Source organism: Macrosteles quadrilineatus, unplaced genomic scaffold, assembly GCF_028750875.1.
Source record: "Macrosteles quadrilineatus isolate MER2022 unplaced genomic scaffold, UCM_ALF_1.0 Scaffold_2__2_contigs__length_208266976, whole genome shotgun sequence".
Classification (NCBI taxonomy): Eukaryota; Metazoa; Arthropoda; class Insecta; order Hemiptera; family Cicadellidae; genus Macrosteles; species Macrosteles quadrilineatus.
In genome coordinates, this window is record NW_026542595.1 from 104,827,233 (window position 1) to 104,846,033 (window position 18,801).

The 18,801-nt window shown below is 32.7% G+C and overlaps 1 protein-coding gene across 11 annotated transcripts in view; it reads right to left on the reverse strand.

Moving 5' to 3' along the window:
• LOC128985492 (eye-specific diacylglycerol kinase-like) overlaps positions 1 to 18,801 on the reverse strand; it is a 319,947-nt gene that overhangs the window by 62,678 nt on the left and 238,468 nt on the right. For all 11 annotated transcript variants that reach the window (XR_008490033.1, XM_054405036.1, XM_054405029.1 and 8 more), the window contains exon 5: positions 7,913 to 8,116. Coding sequence is in view for 10 of the 11 variants with exons in the window: in XM_054405036.1 (XP_054261011.1) it covers positions 7,913 to 8,116 (204 nt within the window). In the remaining variant the exon portion in view is untranslated. The remainder of the gene's footprint in view (positions 1 to 7,912; positions 8,117 to 18,801) is intronic.

The window sequence follows — 18,801 nt, forward strand, 5'->3', positions numbered from 1 at the left end:
TCACAAGAAATAGTAAATTAAATTAAATAAATATTTACTTTTGTGTTAGCTGAGTCGATATAGGAAAATATCCACTTCAAATATCCTTTTGTGCTCAACGCTTATTTCTTTATTATATTTAAGAAAATCCAAAATTTAAAATTACTGTAATATGAATAGCCATTTGAACCAGCATCTTTTCTACACTTTATTTTATAAAAATTAAATAAAAAAGGAAAATTGTCGCACAGTACTATACTGTGGATGGCTGTGGATTTAAATGAATGAATGAGTAGTATTGTCTGTTTCAGAAGATTATTAATGAATCAAACATTCTGTGTGTAAAAGAATGAAAAATGTGTCCCGATTATTATTCCGCCCACAGTTGTGTTCAGTCAGCTGCCATTAATCAAAAGGCTTCACTGTGAGAAGAGACTGATCAGAATTTGAATTATTCAACTAACGGAGTAAGGACGATAAGTTTGATAGATGTTTTATCAGGGTCTACTTTCCTTATGGGATTTCGGAGGTAAGAAATATGTATAACTAGGTGTTTAAAACGGAGTAAAATTTAGGATTTCACTTCCTCTATAATAAATTCAGACATTTAATCAGGATTTATTTTATTACTTTACTTTGTAAGGGTTAAGAGTTCACGAATCTAATCACATTTAAAAATAAAATATGTGTTGTGCTATGTGTATCTTTAGTAGTTATTTGATGGCCATTGTGCGTTTAGTGCCAGTCAGTTGTTAAATTAAATTCAAGTGTTCTAAGGTCTACAGGATGATTCTGGCTGAAGGCCTTAAGATGGATGGTTATCCTTCTATCTGATCTAAAATTATTATTCAAAGCTATGATGGAATGCAAACACATCTTACATAATCAAATACCTGCCTTTAAGTTAATCGTAGGTTATTAAAGCCAGTTTAAACTAAAAAAAAAACAAAACATAAGAAGCAACCATGTTTACACACAAAATAATAATTGTGCAGTAATAAGATATTTGTTTGAGCTAAGTCTCGTCCATTTTTTTCACTCGAGGTATATTAGTTTGGACATAAGATTCTATGTTTTCTGATGTAACTGAAAGAAGAAATATTTACTAAAAAAAATAGTTCAACAAATACAAACTATCAACAAGCTTAAGTATCAACTATCTTTTAAGCAATCAAAGGTTTAAAATACTATCAAATCAACTTTATTTACAACAAACCTATAAATTAAGTTACTAAAAATAAATTAATTCATTCCCTCTCCAACCCACGTTTTACAAAAATTATTCAGCATTTAAAAACTTGTCCTTTTTATTGCACCTACTATCTGGTCGACATATGATTATTTACAATATGAACACTCACATTGACTTCTTCAACCTCAATTACACAATAACAGCACAATGGAGGTATGAAGGTCATAACTTTGTCTGCATTACTTGACTCGCCACCTCATATTGAATTCTTTCCCCATTCCATTCTGCCGTTGCATTTTGTTAACATATTCTTATAATGAACATTCTTCGTGACGTCGATGAGGAAATTATTAACTTACGTTTCTTATTTCAATAAACGGGTCAAGTATGTCATTTTATCACCAATACTGTTCCTTTTGGTGCTGGACTCAGTTATGAGGAGAATAACAAATAATAGAAGGCGGGGAGTGCAGTGGGGACTGAGGGAGCGGCTGGAGGACCTTGACTTTGCTGACGACCTTTGCGTGTTTGCCCAGAGGTACACTGATATTTAGGCGAAACTAAGTTCTCTACAAAGGGATGCTGAAGAGGTGGGTCTTAAGATAAATACAGGGTGATTTGTACTCAGTGTGACAAATTTTTTTTGGTGTAAGTACAAAGTAAATGAAGTGTGATGATGCATATCAAATGACCCAAGTCTCAAAATTAGCGTCCCAAAAAATTATTTTATGTTTTTCAAAAATAACCATGTTTTTAAACTTAATACAGCGATTTCTCAATTACCTGTATATGGATTTGAGTAGATAATGTAATTTTCGTGTTCTACATTAAATTTTGAACAAGAATAATAGAAAATGACGGAGGATCAGTTGTAAAAACTCCATTGTAAATAGATCCAAAGATAAAAATTAAGATGTTTGATAAAAATTTTAAAAACAATGGTCTATTGCATTTTTCACACCCTGTATACAAGAAAGTGTCGGAATATGTTAAAAACTGCACTATTTTATAAGCTTTCCAACGATATGCTACACTATTGAGGTTTATGTCTGCTTATGTACGCTTTAATGGTTTGAAGACTACAAAGCATGGTGTCTTTAACATTTAAAACATAGAAAATCGGCATGTATTAAGCAAAAGTTGTATTTTGATTCAGCTTGAACAGTAAAAACAGTAAAAAAGTTCCCTGTTTTCTGGTATTCAAACCACTAAAACAAAAACAAAAAAATATCTAAACCTCAATAGTGTAGCATATGGTTGGAAAGCTTATAAAATGGCGCAGTTTTTAACATATTCCGACACTTTCTTGTGTACAGGGTGTGAAAAATGCAATAACCATTGTTTTTACAATTTTTATCAAATATCTTAATTTTTATCTTTGAATCTATTTACAATGGAGTTTTTACAACTGATCCTCCATCATTTTCCATTATTCTTGTTCAAAATTTAATGTAGAACACGAAAATGACATTATCTACTCAAATCCATATACAGGTAATTGAGAAATCGCTGTATTAAGTTTAAAAGCATGGTTATTTTTGAAAAACATAAAATAATTTTTTGGGATGCTAATTTTGAGACTTGGAACATTTGATATGCATCATCACACTTCATTTACTTTGTACTTACATCAAAAAAATTTTGTCACACTGAGTACAAATCACCCTGTATAAATAAGACAAAGGAAATGAGGTTGAATTCCAGAGTAGCCCAAGCCTTAGAACTAAATGGGAAAGTGATTGAAGAGGTCGACTCTTTCCAATACCTCGGAAGTAAAGTCACAGCAGACGGAGGAGCAAAGGAAGATGTTAGGAGCCGCATTGGGAAAGCTAATGCAGCATTTATTCAGCTTTACCCAATATGGCGAAATAGAAATATTTCAATGAAAACCAAAATCCGCATCTTCAACACAAACGTCAAGTCTGTCCTTCTATATGCCAGTGAAACTTGGAAAATGGATCAGCGTAGTACTTCTCAGCTCCAGGTGTTTGTAAACAGGTGTCTCAGACGTATAATGAGAGTGTTCTGGCCAAACACTATATCAAATTAACAGCTTTGGGAGACAACAGGGCAAACCAAGATCAGCCTAGAAATCAGAAGACGGAAGTGGAGGTGGCTGGGTCACACTCTTTGGAAGGCGGATGGTGCAATTGAAAAGAAGGCCCTGGAATGGAATCCCCAAGGGACCAGAAAGAGAGGAAGACCCTGTGACACCTGGAGGAGAACAATAATAAAGGAAGCCTCGAGTGTCGGGAAGACCTGGGGTCAACTGAGGGATCTGGCGCAAGACAGGGATGGATGGCGAGCTCTTCTCGATGCCCTATGCTCCCGCTAAGGAGCGACAGGAAACAAGTCAAGTCAAGTCATGTCATTAGTAATTTTCAGGGATTTTACATTGTCTTATTTTATAATCTGAAGGAAGATTAGCGTTAAAATTACGAAAAACAGAAATACAGTTTTAACAGCATGAATAAATTTTTATATTTGTAATTTATAAATTTTTTTTTATGAACGTATTCAGTCCTTTTCTTGTAGTGAAAACGCGAGTCATTGTTCGAGACCTATTAAGACTACTTTTACCTTTTAAGTAGCCTAAAAGACTAACTTGATTATGAAACATTTAAAATTTGTCTTACCAAGTGTAAATTCCTCTGTCTATGTTTTATCACTTTCTCCTCTTAAACATTATATTTTAAACTATTACACTAGAAGAATGTGAAAGTTAGTATAGGAAATAGTTTTTTACACATTTGTTGATACTTCTGGAGTTTAGTGTTTGGCCACTATTTATCTATGGATACTAATTACCATCATATAGCTTTTTTTTCCTTTCGTTCGAAGAAGAGTAAATATAAAAGGCACATTGTAAAGGTAATATAAAAACAAGTTAAATCGACAACATGGAAATGAAATTTAACGGTGCATAATAAAGACTTCAACGCAATGTTCCAATTTGTCCATAAGATTGTAAAAACATTTTACAAACTACCACTGGAGGGAAAATTGTTTTATGACCACTAAAAACATTAAAACTACGTTCAAAAATAATTTAAGTAACTTAAAGCTTAAATACAATTAACTGCTCAACTCACAGCTAGAAAGGCTTCTATAACTGCAGTTGCCAAATTGTGTTAGTTTGGACGAGTCTCTCAGCTTTTCATAATTACACGAAACTTAACAGAAACTCTCAGGAAACTTGACCATTTCCTACTCAAAACTGAGATAGAAACAGGAAATAAGCACCCTATGGCGTTGTGGTATTGCAACCGAAACTTAAATGAAGTTCAGAGCTGTAGCTTTTGCTAACAAAATATATATTACAAAACTTAACCATTAAAAATAAAGACTTATAACAAGTAAGTGGTACACACATGTATATAATCGATAACATCACTGACTCTAATTGAAACGGTTGATCAGACTGTGAGGGAGGTGAGCAAATATTGAATGTGGCAAGGCTTTGTTCTGTATAATCAGTACACACGTGTACAGAATCAATGACGTCATTGACTCTAACAACGTACAACTGAGTATACATTGTGAAACAGTTGATCAGACTGTGAGGGAGGTGAGCAAATATTGAATGTGGCAAGGCTTTGTTCTGTATAATCAGTACACACGTGTACAGAATCAATGACGTCATTGACTCTAACAACATACAACTGAGTAGACATTGTGAAACAGTTGATCAGGCTGTGAGGGAGGACAGCAAATATTGAATGTGGCAAGGCTTTGTTCTGTATAATCAGTACACACGTGTACAGAATCAATGACGTCATTGACTCTAACAACATACAACTGAGTAGACATTGTGAAACAGTTGATCAGACTGTGAGGGAGGAGAGCAAATATTGAATGTGGCAAGGCTTTGTTCTGTATAATCAGTACACACGTGTACAGAATCAATGACGTCATTGACTCTAACAACATACAACTGAGTAGACATTGTGAAACAGTTGATCAGGCTGTGAGGGAGGACAGCAAATATTGAATGTGGCAAGGCTTTGTTCTGTATAATCAGTACACACGTGTACAGAATCAATGACGTCATTGACTCTAACAACATACAACTGAGTAGACATTGTGAAACAGTTGATCAGACTGTGAGGGAGGACAGCAAATATTGAATGTGACAAGGCTTTGTTCTGTATAATCAGTACACACGTGTACAGAATCAATGACGTCATTGACTCTAACAACATACAACTGAGTAGACATTGTGAAACAGTTGATCAGACTGTGAGGGAGGAGAGCAAATATTGAATGTGGCAAGGCTTTGTTCTGTATAATCAGTACACACGTGTACAGAATCAATGACGTCATTGACTCTAACAACATACAACTGAGTAGACATTGTGAAACAGTTGATCAGGCTGTGAGGGAGGACAGCAAATATTGAATGTGGCAAGGCTTTGTTCTGTATAATCAGTACACACGTGTACAGAATCAATGACGTCATTGACTCTAACAACATACAACTGAGTAGACATTGTGAAACAGTTGATCAGGCTGTGAGGGAGGAGAGCAAATATTGAATGTGGCAAGGCTTTGTTCTGTATAATCAGTATACAAGTTTATAGAATAAATGTCGTTTCTAAATCAATATACAATAAAGTATAGAACGAGCAAGATATTTAGGCGTAAAAATTTGTATCATGATCTTTTTTATTTTGAAATCATGATAAATGATCATGAAATATTTAGTTAACTATTGTTTTGAAAGACTCTTCTTTTAATTTCTATAATTTATCATGATCATTTGTATTGTAGACACCACAGAATATACAATCTTGCTTGGTTTATCCTAAGCTGACATCTTGTCGTTAAGCCATCATGGAGGATAGGCTGTTTGCTCGAGCTCTAATGAGAATCAAAGGTTTCCAAGTTTGCCATTCTAAGGATAATTGTCTGTTGTTTCAGTGTCCTTTCAATCATAACATCCTCTTCTTAGAAATCCTTCTACTTTTGTATACTTGCGGAAAAAACATAGAAGTTACTGATTTAGCCCCTTTAAACATTTTTTTTTTTAGTTGTTTACTATTGACAAACGAGATGATCAAAGTCTTTCTCCAAACTTTTTATACTTTGTAGTAATTAAATAACGAAGATTATTTTAATGTTAGATGTTCTCTGTAGTTTAAATGGAGTCATTAAACAATTATTTTTCTATCATAGTTGTCAAATGTTTCTTGACAAGCATTAGATATGTTGGTGCCACCCGAAATAAACTCTTTCAAATTGTTATATTCTTACCCGTAACTTTAATTTTTGCAAGATTGTAAATATTCTGATTAAGTGTCAATTTCAATCAGTCACATCTCTATCATCAGGCTTGATTCATATTATAAAAGTTTTGATAAATTTGTCAGTATTCACCAATCAATGTCAAAGCATGAATACTCGCATGTAGGCATGCCAATATATTATGAAGCTTGTACAGGTATACTGCTAAGTCCATTTTCAATATTGCCAGACTCATAACGTTTTCAATGCAGCGTTACTTTACCCACAGTAAACATATGAAGTGAGCAAATCTTTTGAATGTATCTAGCGTTGATTACAATCTGTTGTAGACAAAGCCACGTTCAAACATTTGCTTAGACTTATACGCCCAATCATCTTAGTTGTCTCCATGTTTCTGCCTCAAACTGTTTGCAAAATTAAAGTTTCTAGCAAAAGAGTAATTATTGTTATTGTTCTACGTAAAAACATACGCTTATCCCCATAATCTTCTAATGTTGTTATCTTTAGTAGGGAGCACTTAAGAATATAAAGCAGCGATAAGCCTAGCATTTAGCCATAGTTGCACTAACCCCAAGTACCCTTTTAAGTTCAATCTCATACTATTTCAATCACCTAAGAAGCGAGCGAATAGTCATACAAATAAAAATATAGACCTAAAGTAACTGCCATGGTTGCAGTCGCCTCAAGTACTCTTAAAATGTTCATTACATTATCAGTGCTTTTTCAGGACAAAATTCCCAGTGTGCACCGATCAAGACTATTAGAAAATTCCCCACAATCGGAGGAATAATATATTACAGTAGGTCTCGTGGTAGGACCTGGGCCCAGGACCGATTTACTTTTACGTTTCGATGTTCTCAGATGCCCCAAAGACCATCTGTACAAATGCATATACTGTATAACCGTTAGCACGATAACTCTAGTATTCTAAAGTTTTTTGAGTGGTAATTGGGTATAGAGAAAATTCAATTTCTTATGGGAAATATGTAAACTGTTTTAGACTGCTTATTTATGGGTATATTTTTGTTGAACTCAGCAAATTTATTTATTTTATAATTAGCTATTTTTTATAGATTTTTTAAAATTTAAATTAAAATAATTTTTTTATTTCATAATAATATTTTACTAAAAAACGCCAGTACCCTCCCTGTAGCAGCTTAAGTACTCATAAAACCTAATGTTAGTTAGGGAGGGGAGCGAGCTGGCGTAGTGGTTAGAGCGCGGGACTTCAGTCCCTGAGGTCCCGGGTTCGATCCCCACCAATTCACCAATGGATTTATCTAAGTGATAATGCCGCAACCCCTAGATCTAGCCTGAAGTAATGTGAAAAACAATCCCAGGCTCGTGCCTAGCGTCCTAGGAAAAAAATGTTTGTTAGGGAATAAACCTGACGTTTGAAATGAAATATTTAATTGAAAACTCAATCAAATGTAAATTCCCTAAGTCTGCAAGTTTGCTGAGGTAGAGGATTTTTAATTAGAACTTCAGGTGACTCACCTTCCCGCACTGTTTGCACTTCCCCTTCTGCGACCTCCGGTGTACCCAGTGGTGGTGGATGCACGTCTGTTCCCTGTACTGTCTCACCCCTACATCACGGAACGTGGGTTTACAGGTGAACTTGACCCTCTCCATGAGCACACTGATACATCCAGAGTGGGCGACGATCTTACAAGCTGAGCACTTCATCCTACTGCCTTGTTTCTGGAACAAAAACATAAATTTAGATTAATACTTTAATTCTTTTCAATGAAATCCTTGAATACTTTTCAATGAAATGGCGACCATACAAAGTAGGTATTTAAAGTATGAATGGAGATGAGTGGCGCGATCTTGTAGTCTTGTTGGTGACTAAGGCCGACATTCCTTAGACACAGCTATAAATTAATAGCCCATACATCTAATGGCAGGGACCTACAGTTTTAAGTGGAATCCGAACCACAATTTTCTCTTGGTATATACGAATTGGTCTAATTATCAGGATAGTACTGCATTAAGAGTCATAGTCAGCTTCTGTTCCACCTCTTCAAAACTCCTACCTTGTGCCGCCACCACCGTATAATCGGCATATTCTGTAGCGTTTGGCAGTAAGTCGTAGTACTCACTCGTGCGGACGTTAATCCACACCAGAGAGTACCACATCCACAGTGCATGCCCATAAATATCCACATTTAGTGACCTCCTAGTAGCTGGATTACAGAATGACGGCTACCCGTCCCAGTCTTGGGTATGTGTCTAGGGTACAATCTGTTACATTTATTGTTGCAGTTTGAGAGTAAACAATTTGGACACAAACAGGATTTCAAAATTCACAATTGTTTACAGAAAGTTGAACCCGAAAATGCCAAGACTTAAATCTTCCAAATTTACTAAGATTCAGAGATTTTACATTATAGATTGACAAGCAAATACCTATTGTAAACCTTTTAATTTTAATTAAGTGAATTAAATATCTTAAATATTTAACGTGGAGTATTCGATAATGGAATAATACGATACAATGCAACGGTGGTAAGAATGGATCGAGAGAAGAATTCAATATAAGCGGCGAGTCAAGTACTGCGGTCGAAGTTATGGCCTTCATACCTCCATTGTGCTGTTATTGTGTAATTGAGGTTGAAGAAGTAAGGCAACGAGAATATTATTACTACAGCGAATTTTGTTTTTAAATAAAGTGTAGAAAATCTATAGAAAATTTGCAACGTGGAAAAGACAAATCGTATTTAATTAGTGAAGACGAATTTTAATTTATAAATTCATGTAAAATAAAAACTAATTTGAAACTATATACACTTTGTTTATTTTACACATTATGAAACTTAAGACTTAGTTCTAACAAAAATATTTGTAGTGAGATTCCTGTAGCCAATAATATTGACATTTCCACTCGAAAATTTTACTGTTATCGAATTACAGGTATGTTATTTCATCTCTAGTTTTGATAACGCTTTAATGTACATAATGTATCAAATCTAAAACGTTTAGCCTCACTCTATTCTAAATTATAGAAAAAACCAACCATTAAAAAATTCCCATTTAATATGAAACCAGAAATTATAATTGTTCCAAATGATTGTGACTTAACATAAAAAGCTAATGTTTTTTCCAACTAACATCGTAGTTCGTTTCAAAATAATCTCATGAATGTTCCACCTTTTAAATCCCATAAGGAAAGTAGACCCTCATAAAACATCTATCAAACTTATCGTCCTTACTCCGTTAGTTGAATAATTCAAATTCTGATCAGTCTCTTCTCACAGTGAAACACTTTGATTAATGTCAGCTGACTGAACACAACTGTGGGCGGAATAATAATCGGGACACATTTTTCATTCTTTTACACACAGAATGATTTGATTCATTAATAATCTTCTGAATCAAACAATACTTCTCATTTTATCATGGACGCCCACAGCTATCCATTATACAACAATTTCTTTTTTAGCGAATTTCCCTATAGGGAAGTAGCTATTACCGTAGGTCTCATGGTAAGACTTAGGCCCGGGACCGATTTACTTTTTCATTTTAATGTCCCCAGAGGCCAAAAACACCATTCGTTCAAATTTTTATATATGTATATGTATAAAAATATAGATTTATATATATATATATGTGTGTGTGTGTCCGTGAACACGATAACTTGAGTAATTTTTATCCGATTTTGATGAAATTTGGTTTGAAGGTGTATGGCGGGATAAACTTGAATGAGTTCGCGATCCAGCATGATCGGACCATGGGAACAGGGTTTTATGGGGTAAAAATTTGTTTTTCTCACTTCTTACCCTCAAAACACAAAATTTCCCAATTGTTTTCTAAACCTTCTTAAAGAGCTTAAAAAAACAAACAATTCAGTATATCAAAGTGTTTTTGTACGGTTATTGGTTACGGAGAAAACAGAAAAAATGGTAAATTAAAAATTCCCATGTTATTCTTATGGAGAATATTGTAAAATGTTGTAGTTTGCTTGTTTATGGATATATTTTGATCAAACTTGGCAAATTTATTTATTTTATAGTAAGCTACCAATATTTTACTAAAAACACAGTACTTTAATAGTTTCCTTGTAGCAGCAAACCTAGGTATTCGTTAAACCTAATGTTATTTAAATACATCAATTGAAAATCAATTCGGCCAAATGGAAATTCGCTTAGACGGCAGGTTTGCTGCGGCGGGGGTATTTTATTAAATCGTTGTTGATATAAAGTATGGATAAGATGCGTTAAAAAATACCTATTAATTTTATGTGTAGATTTTGAATTCTCTTAAATGGTGGTTTTATTATCAAGTATTTGGTCTAAAAGGTGAGTTACGATGGAAATATCAATTTATCTTCTGAGTTATGGAGAGTAAAATGGAATATTTGCTCATAAATAAAACATACTCCCTAGTAGATTTCTCATCCCTATGGATCAACTGAAGACAATTTTATTGTTAGTTCCGTCCGGTGCACTAGGGAATGTGTTTTGTTTAAAATTAATTTTTTGTTATTTCTGTCATTTACAACCTCGTTTAACTAACCAAACGATATAATAATAAACAATAACTCGTCTCTAGTTATAAAACCAAACAGTAAGCACAAATCATGTTACCCTAAAATAATAGAAACAAAATACTAGCGATCAGTGTTACCATCGACAAAAATAATTAAATTTAGACTCTCTACCGTGCTGCGGTTACCATGGTTACCATATGTTCTGGCGAACACCGCTGGGAGCGCCGTGTAGTTTACGTAGCGCGTCCTCCATAGGCACATGGCACTCCCAGCGTTGTGTGCCAGAACCTATTTACCCTAATTTGACCTTTTTAACCTCTTTACAGTGACCGCAGCACAGCTGACAGTCTATATTTAATTCTTTTGTCTATGGTGTTACCAACATAAACTGGACACTATTCAAAATTTAAAACGGGATGAGCAGTCTACTTGTGTTGGTTAGTCTTTGATTTGGTCCTTTTATTAGTTCATGCACGATCAAATAACACAGACCCAAGCGATACCAACGCCATCTAGCTTAGGTATGTAATGTTTAACAATCACCTGATTATTGTGGAACAGCTGATTATATTGGCTGTTAAAATTGTCTACAATTTAAAAACATGTATTTTTTCAGTTTTTATCTACTTTAATAATTTGTGTTTTTACTTACTTTTGTACTTTAATAATAACGAGTTTAAAATAATGGATTAATATAAGGAATTTAAATCTTGTATACACATTTCTTTTGAAAGTGTTTTTTTTTTTCAAATCTTGTGGAGTTCATATTAAATGACGTAATTTTTGTACTTTCTTATAACTAAAAAGTTTGAAACATGTTGTATATCATTAAAACACAGATTTGAAATTAAAAAGGAAAAATGAATTTTCGCATAAATTATACGATGTCGTTTAAACAAAAAAAATGCTATTTTTCTGGTAAAACACAGCCAAAGAGTAGTCGACACATTGTAAAGTTTACTTTAAATGCCAGAAGCATCCAATCGACACCAACACTCACAAGCCTAGGACATGAAACACCTGGCAAAACATTCAGATTTTACAATGAGAAGTCTGCAATATCTAAAGTCAATACCAGCCAGCTGATGCAATAATACTTCATAACCATCCAATATCAATCTCTTTACTTCGTATGTAATTTTGCCACACGTTTCATTATTGAATCGCTTCAATCCATTTGCTAGATTAAACAACCTGTTGATTCCGTCTGGCTTTTGTTCTATTATGGGTGGTTTTTGATGTATCCAAATAAAACTTGGCATTAATCTTGATATTGTTTTTTTAAGTAAAAACTATTATACTATATACAATTTAAGTTGTACTAGTGTCCCTATTGCTCGAAATCGAGCAATTGCTAAGTATTACAGGTGTTATTTTAAACGAATAACCGTCATAATTTTTAATGACTTGGAATAATTATGGAATACTCAAGATGTACAGGACAGATCGATATAATGCATGTCTTAATAATAATCTTACCATTTTTTAAAAGCTGATCCTGTTTTATAGTATTTTATACAAAATAGCCTTGCTCAAGGCCGCATTAGGTTGTCCATAATAACGATTATGAATATAAAAAAACATTGTTTCTATTTCTTCTCCTTGGTGGTGTTCTATGACTTCCCTATGTTTCCATAGTTTGCAAATCGGCTCTTTCAATGATTACTAAGAAATGCAGCACAGTGTTGATTCAGTTTTCTTTTTGTATATAAAACTAACCAGGCTCTCTCACTTTTTTCCATTGTAATATTTACACCAACCCAAATTCAAATGGTAAATATTTAATTTCAACCAAGTCAGTAAATGTTTGTAGCTAACTGTTAAATTAACAAACTTATTGATTTTTTACAATCAACAAATGCTCTTCTTCTTACTTTCAATTTTTGACAACAGCTGCAGTTTCATAACAATTTTTGTTTCCCATGTTAATCTTATGGAGAAATACGAAACTTTAAAAGGGCCCAAGGGCCTCACTCTCTAATTATTTCCTTAAAAAGAACGTTTCCTGCACAACTTCACGTTATTGCTCTTTCCAATGACACCAAAAACATGTCAATTGGCTCAGTAGTTTCGGAGGAGTAATTGTCACAAAAAACCTTCTTGCGTATTAAATAAGTATAGATATGCAATTTTTTATCATAATCGTAGGTAAAAACCATAACTGAACAACCATACCCCAATATCAATTAAAATGGATAAGAACCAGGGGATATATTAACTCAAATATGAGTAAAGGATGTAGTGTAGATACAACTCTTGGTATATTAAAGGGGTGAGAGGTTCAAAAACAAGCTTTGGAAAGTTGGGATCGTACTTAATGGGTATTTTCTACAATTTTAGTAAGGCCTTTGCCATGGTTGACCATCACTACATTTTAAAACGCAGAAATAGGTTATTCGTGTTATATTTTCACTTTTCAAAAAGCTATCTAGCAAGGAATCATTCACACCAGCTATTTTGACTCTTCCTTCACTATACATCCTTGAGACCAACAAACATACAACATACATACAAACATACAAACAAACATACATATACATGCTTTTTCTTTTACATCTTTTGAAAAAAAAAATATCAGTCAGTATTTATCACCAACACTAACTGCAGTAACATACTCATTAAGCGCACATCATTCAACTTAAAACCTCCATTTAACATAGTTTTCCTGCATCATTTATGTACAATGGAACGATTCGCCTTTTAGCCTACTTCCTCAACATTTAAAGCTGGAGACTGATCAATTCAGGTTTAGGGAAAAGCTTGAAAACATTTCAGTTGAAAAGGCTTGCTACAGAGTTCGTGATTTTTCCGTAATTGTTAAACATTACATACCTAAGCTAGATGGCATTGGTATCGTTTTATTTGGGTCTGTTGGATTTTACAAAAAGTCAAATTGTTTGAGTTAGTAGTCTTTTGTGTATTATCTTTTGTATATTTAATCTTTTTGACTTTCCCAATACAATGTATTTTGTAAGTTTTGTATAAAGAGCTTATGGCTTACTCGGACAATGAAGTGGACCTTAGAATTTAGGGATATAATATAGGGTGTTCCGTAAGTAAAAAGCTAAACTCCGGGAAATAGTTCTTCTATGGGTCAAAATACAAATAATGACTAATTAAGCATTATAACCAATCAGATACTCAAATCATTCTAGCTCATTATGTTCATAGAGTTGAGAATGACAAATCAGGCATATTTAAGGTCGGAAAAGCCACAATGATTCATTTTGCAGGTGACCAAACGCGGAGTTCAGACTGCTTTGACACAAAGCCCACAAAGGGACAACGTGATTCGTTGATCAAAGCCGTCATTGACAATGCCCAAAACATACCCAGTGATCAGGGTAATGTTTGTGGCTAAATTGAACTATGTGAGCCATACCTAGCTACATAACCCATAGGCTTATTTAGCTAGCTATTAATATTTTTATTTAGTTTGCAAATCTTAAAAATAAAACCAAATTAAAACAATGGTAATTTTTTTTTTATATTTGACTATTGTCCGGTATTTTCGGACATTCGTTTGTTTCGATCATTTTCCGAAGATAAATTCTTAGGGCTTTTAATTTTGAATTAATTTGTTGTGATACATTACGTTTTCTGAGGGATTTTTCTACTTATCTAAACGTAAAGAAACAAACATTGTAAAATTTATATCTTCAATAAAATTAAATGCCTATCCTAAAATTGAATGTCACCGCAGGGAAAATCCACGCATACTGTTAGAAAGATAATATCCTGTAGATAAGCAGAATCTCTTTATAATCTAAAGTAGATTCAAAAATAAGCACAAAAATGAATTTAAATTTTATAAAAAATTATCATGGGTCTTATGGGTTGCCATGCTGGTGACGAAATTTAAACAGAAAATAAAATCAAATGGAAGAAATTCCAATCACATGTTCTATTTACAGCGTGGGGTGAAAATATAGAAATGTGTACATTACATATTTTTGGTCGAGTTTTTGACCACTGGACGACCTCTAGTGTGTATAAATACTGAGGTGTTTGATGTAAACCATAATCAATCTGTGAACGTATCTAATATGTTAAAAATGTGTAATATTTACCATAATATCACGGGCGAGAGATTATAAAGGGCGGTTATCCCTGAAATAGGTCAGTCGAAAGCGTGTATACTGTATATAGTTCTTACACTTGGTTAAGCATTCGGTTATCCAAAGCCTCAGCATGTTCTATAAGACGGGTTTAAAAAATTCAGTATTAATCTTTAGCTGCAAACAAACTCATTGATTTGTTTAGGGGAATATCGGGTGCAATTGTTTTAAATATATTAATTTATGTAAACAATGTATTTTGGACTACAAAAATGTTTGACAAACTAACAAATGGACATTATATTTTCACTATAAACTGGAGCTAGTCTTAGAGTTTAGATACAAATGGTTAAATTGAGCTAACGACATAATGGGCTACTGTTAATTAGTACTGTACCTAGGAAACCTGGAACTTTTATTCTTGAAAGTTGAAAAATAATAATTCAATCTGAAAGCTGTGATATTCGCAAATTCTGCATAGTATTTTAAAAATTATGAATACGTAAATAGTTTTGTTTAGGAACATTTCGAAATCCTAAAAGTGATATATACTCTTATTGCAGCATTTTAATTATGATGCGGTCTAAAGTCTACATTTACGGTGCGTTTTATCTTGTTTAAGTAACACATTTTATTATATTTGTTTATTATATTATTTGTGTTACGCATTTCCAATTTTGTGTGTGAATAATGTTAAGGGCTTTTGGCATTTTGTTTAAAAGAGACGGGACAAATCTGTTGATGTCCATATGACATTAGAGGCTCGGACCGCGTTCACTTTAAAATGCTTAAACTAATTCTACACGAAAAAGCTTTTATAGCATGAATTACAGAAAGGCAACTCCTATCCACAGTTAAGTCACTGAATTTCTGCATAAAGCTTCTAAATTCACTGATAATATTTAACATTTTGATACAGTTTTGAAGTTTATATGTGTGAATTTTGTATCTAATACTTAATTACTTACTTAATCTAGTCACAGTTCAACATATGTTCAACATACATGTTTCAGTGTTAAAACACCATCAGCTTCGAGCACTTGTAAAGTTGATCAGTTGTTGACTTCGTCAGGGAAAACACAATACTGTGGAATTTTAAAGCCTGTTTTAAGTTAAATACAGTAATGCATTTTACAATGGCGTGTAGGTCTTGTGTTATGTTTTTTAGTCGTATTCATCAAAACAAGTGTTACCCTAAGAAAAAAATCTGAAAAAGTGTGAAGCAATACTTGATATTTTATACAAGCTAAGAAATAAAAAACTGTAGGAAGGTCATAGTGTTAAACACCTACTTTCCGGTCTTTTAGCGTAATAAACTAAATTCGTCGATTTTTATTAGGGAATAAGGCTAGAGGCATTTAAAAGCATTCGACAAAGTATAATAGGTATGTTAGCAACATCACAGTTAGGGTTTATTTGTAAGTAAGGGTGTAGAATCTCAAAGCTTTGGCTGCTAATAACTACTCCGGGGTTGGATAAGGGTTGTCATTACCACCCTTAGCCAACCTTCTACACTACACAACAATATCTGCTGGCATTGCCTTCATAGACTGTACCATCTGCTACACATGGTTAGTGGAATTATTGGCCAGGCTATGGAATTTATAAACAAATTTGTAGGAGTATTAAGCATTTTCAATTAATAAAAACAGTAAAATAATAGTTCAAAGATTAGATTTTTTACTGTACTCAAGGTGTAAAAAGATTTCCAGTACCTGATTTAAGGGTATGAGTCCCTCAAGAAAAGAAAAGAAACAAGTTCAAATGAAGGTGTGCCCAAATGTATATTACCTATTCAAAAGGTCTCATAAAGATAAATTCCAAAAACTTTAAATAGGGCATAAATCAGGGTAAATATGCATTTTCAGTCATAACGTCATAAGAATTAGTTTCTTTCTATTTTTATGTGAATTTATAATTATTTTTATGAATGGAATCAGGACTATAGCTGAAACTCATTTCTTGGACACCCTATATATTTTATATAATAAAACCTAATTTTTTCATGATTATTATGATAATCACAGAATTATGCATATAACAACATACAACAATCTGACTGTACAAAAATATTTCGCTGCTAATAAATTAACAAAATAAAACCATAAATTGGGAGTCTATATATGAAATATCTGCCCAAGAAAACCATAATAAATTGCTGAGGAAATTCTAATGGTTTTATCAATATAACTTTCCAATGGTTATATCAATATAACTTATATTAACTTAATATAGTATAGATGATAACAAATGTATTGAGCAAAATACTCTGATAAGGGGACATTCGTATTTTATATGTTTTAGAATAGTGATGTACATAAATTGTATAAAATGTTGTAAAGATAATTTTCTTTGATTTATCTTACACTAAGATACACTTCCTGATTAACAAATGCTATTTTTGGTCAAAATAAACTAACCTAAATTATAATTTCCACTGTTAAGTTCACTATACAAACCTGTCCAAACAAATATGATATTTTTAGGGTCAATATGTTTGGAATTAGATATTTAATCAGTTTATTAGCAATTCAAGTTGATTGCATTTTCTGAATCCATTTCAATGGAAATAACCACAGCAGTATAATTGGTTGGTTTGAACTAATTAAGGCTGATGCTATGAAATGTTTATGAAGTATATATTTGGGATTAAAATCAATTATATAAATGCATTTAGCTTTGATACAGATCCACACTATATTGGATTTTGTAGTTGCAATCACAACTAGGTTGTTTATACAAGTTAGAGGTTCTTTATAAAGTTAAATTTGTTAACTATAAATATGTTAGAGATTTTATTTAAGTTTTCATCTATGTTGTACTTATGCGTTACTAAGAGAGTAAAGTTTAATTACTTCAGCTTATTTTTTTCAGGAAGCGTATTTTTATAAAAATAGAAGCAAAATTAAGAATATATAAAATACTTAAAAAAAACATTAAAGTTATTGAAAGACAGCGTCTACTGTTGAAGATTGGAAATCATAATTAAATTTTATGTGAATAAAATACCAAACGGATATTTAATATAAACTAAAAGGAAGGCAATATCTACTTCTAAGTGCCTTTCAAAACTTATTTTTGACACTATAGTGGTATCAATAAAACAAATATTAAATCAAATAATTATACGGTACTAATATTTTTTTTAATCTAAAAATTTATACTCAAAGTTTGTCACTGTCTTAACAAAGAAAGTAAGAGATATGGTATTATATTATACAACGACTAAATCAAAATTTAAGTGATTATTTTTATATTCCTCATATATTTCAAAACTATTATTTAACTATGTAATTAAGTTGTATACCTATTATAATATAGCGGATTTGAAATGTTTTTGTTCGAGAGTCTATAATGATTCAATTTTCTCGTGATTTTTACAAGATAGATTCAAAGTAATCTCCCTCTTAGAATTAAGAATTCTTTCCTCTGGTAAAACACAGCCAAAGAGTAGTCGACACATTGTAAAGTTTACTTTAAATGTGAGAAGCATCCAGTCGACACCAACATTCACAAGCCTATAGGACATGAAACACCTGACAAAACATTCAGATTTTACAATGGGTTGAAAAGTCAGCAATATCTAAAGTCAATACCAGTCAGCTGATGCAATAATACTTCATAACCATCCAATATCAATCTCTTTACTTCGTATGTAATTTCGCCACACGTTTCATTATTGAATCGCTTCAATCCATTTGCTAGATTAAACAACTTGTTGATTCCGTCTGGCTTTTGTTCTATTACGGTGGGTTTTGATGTATCCAAATTAAACTTGGCATTAATCTTGATATTGTTTTTTAACTAAAAACTATTATACTATATACAATTTAAGTTGT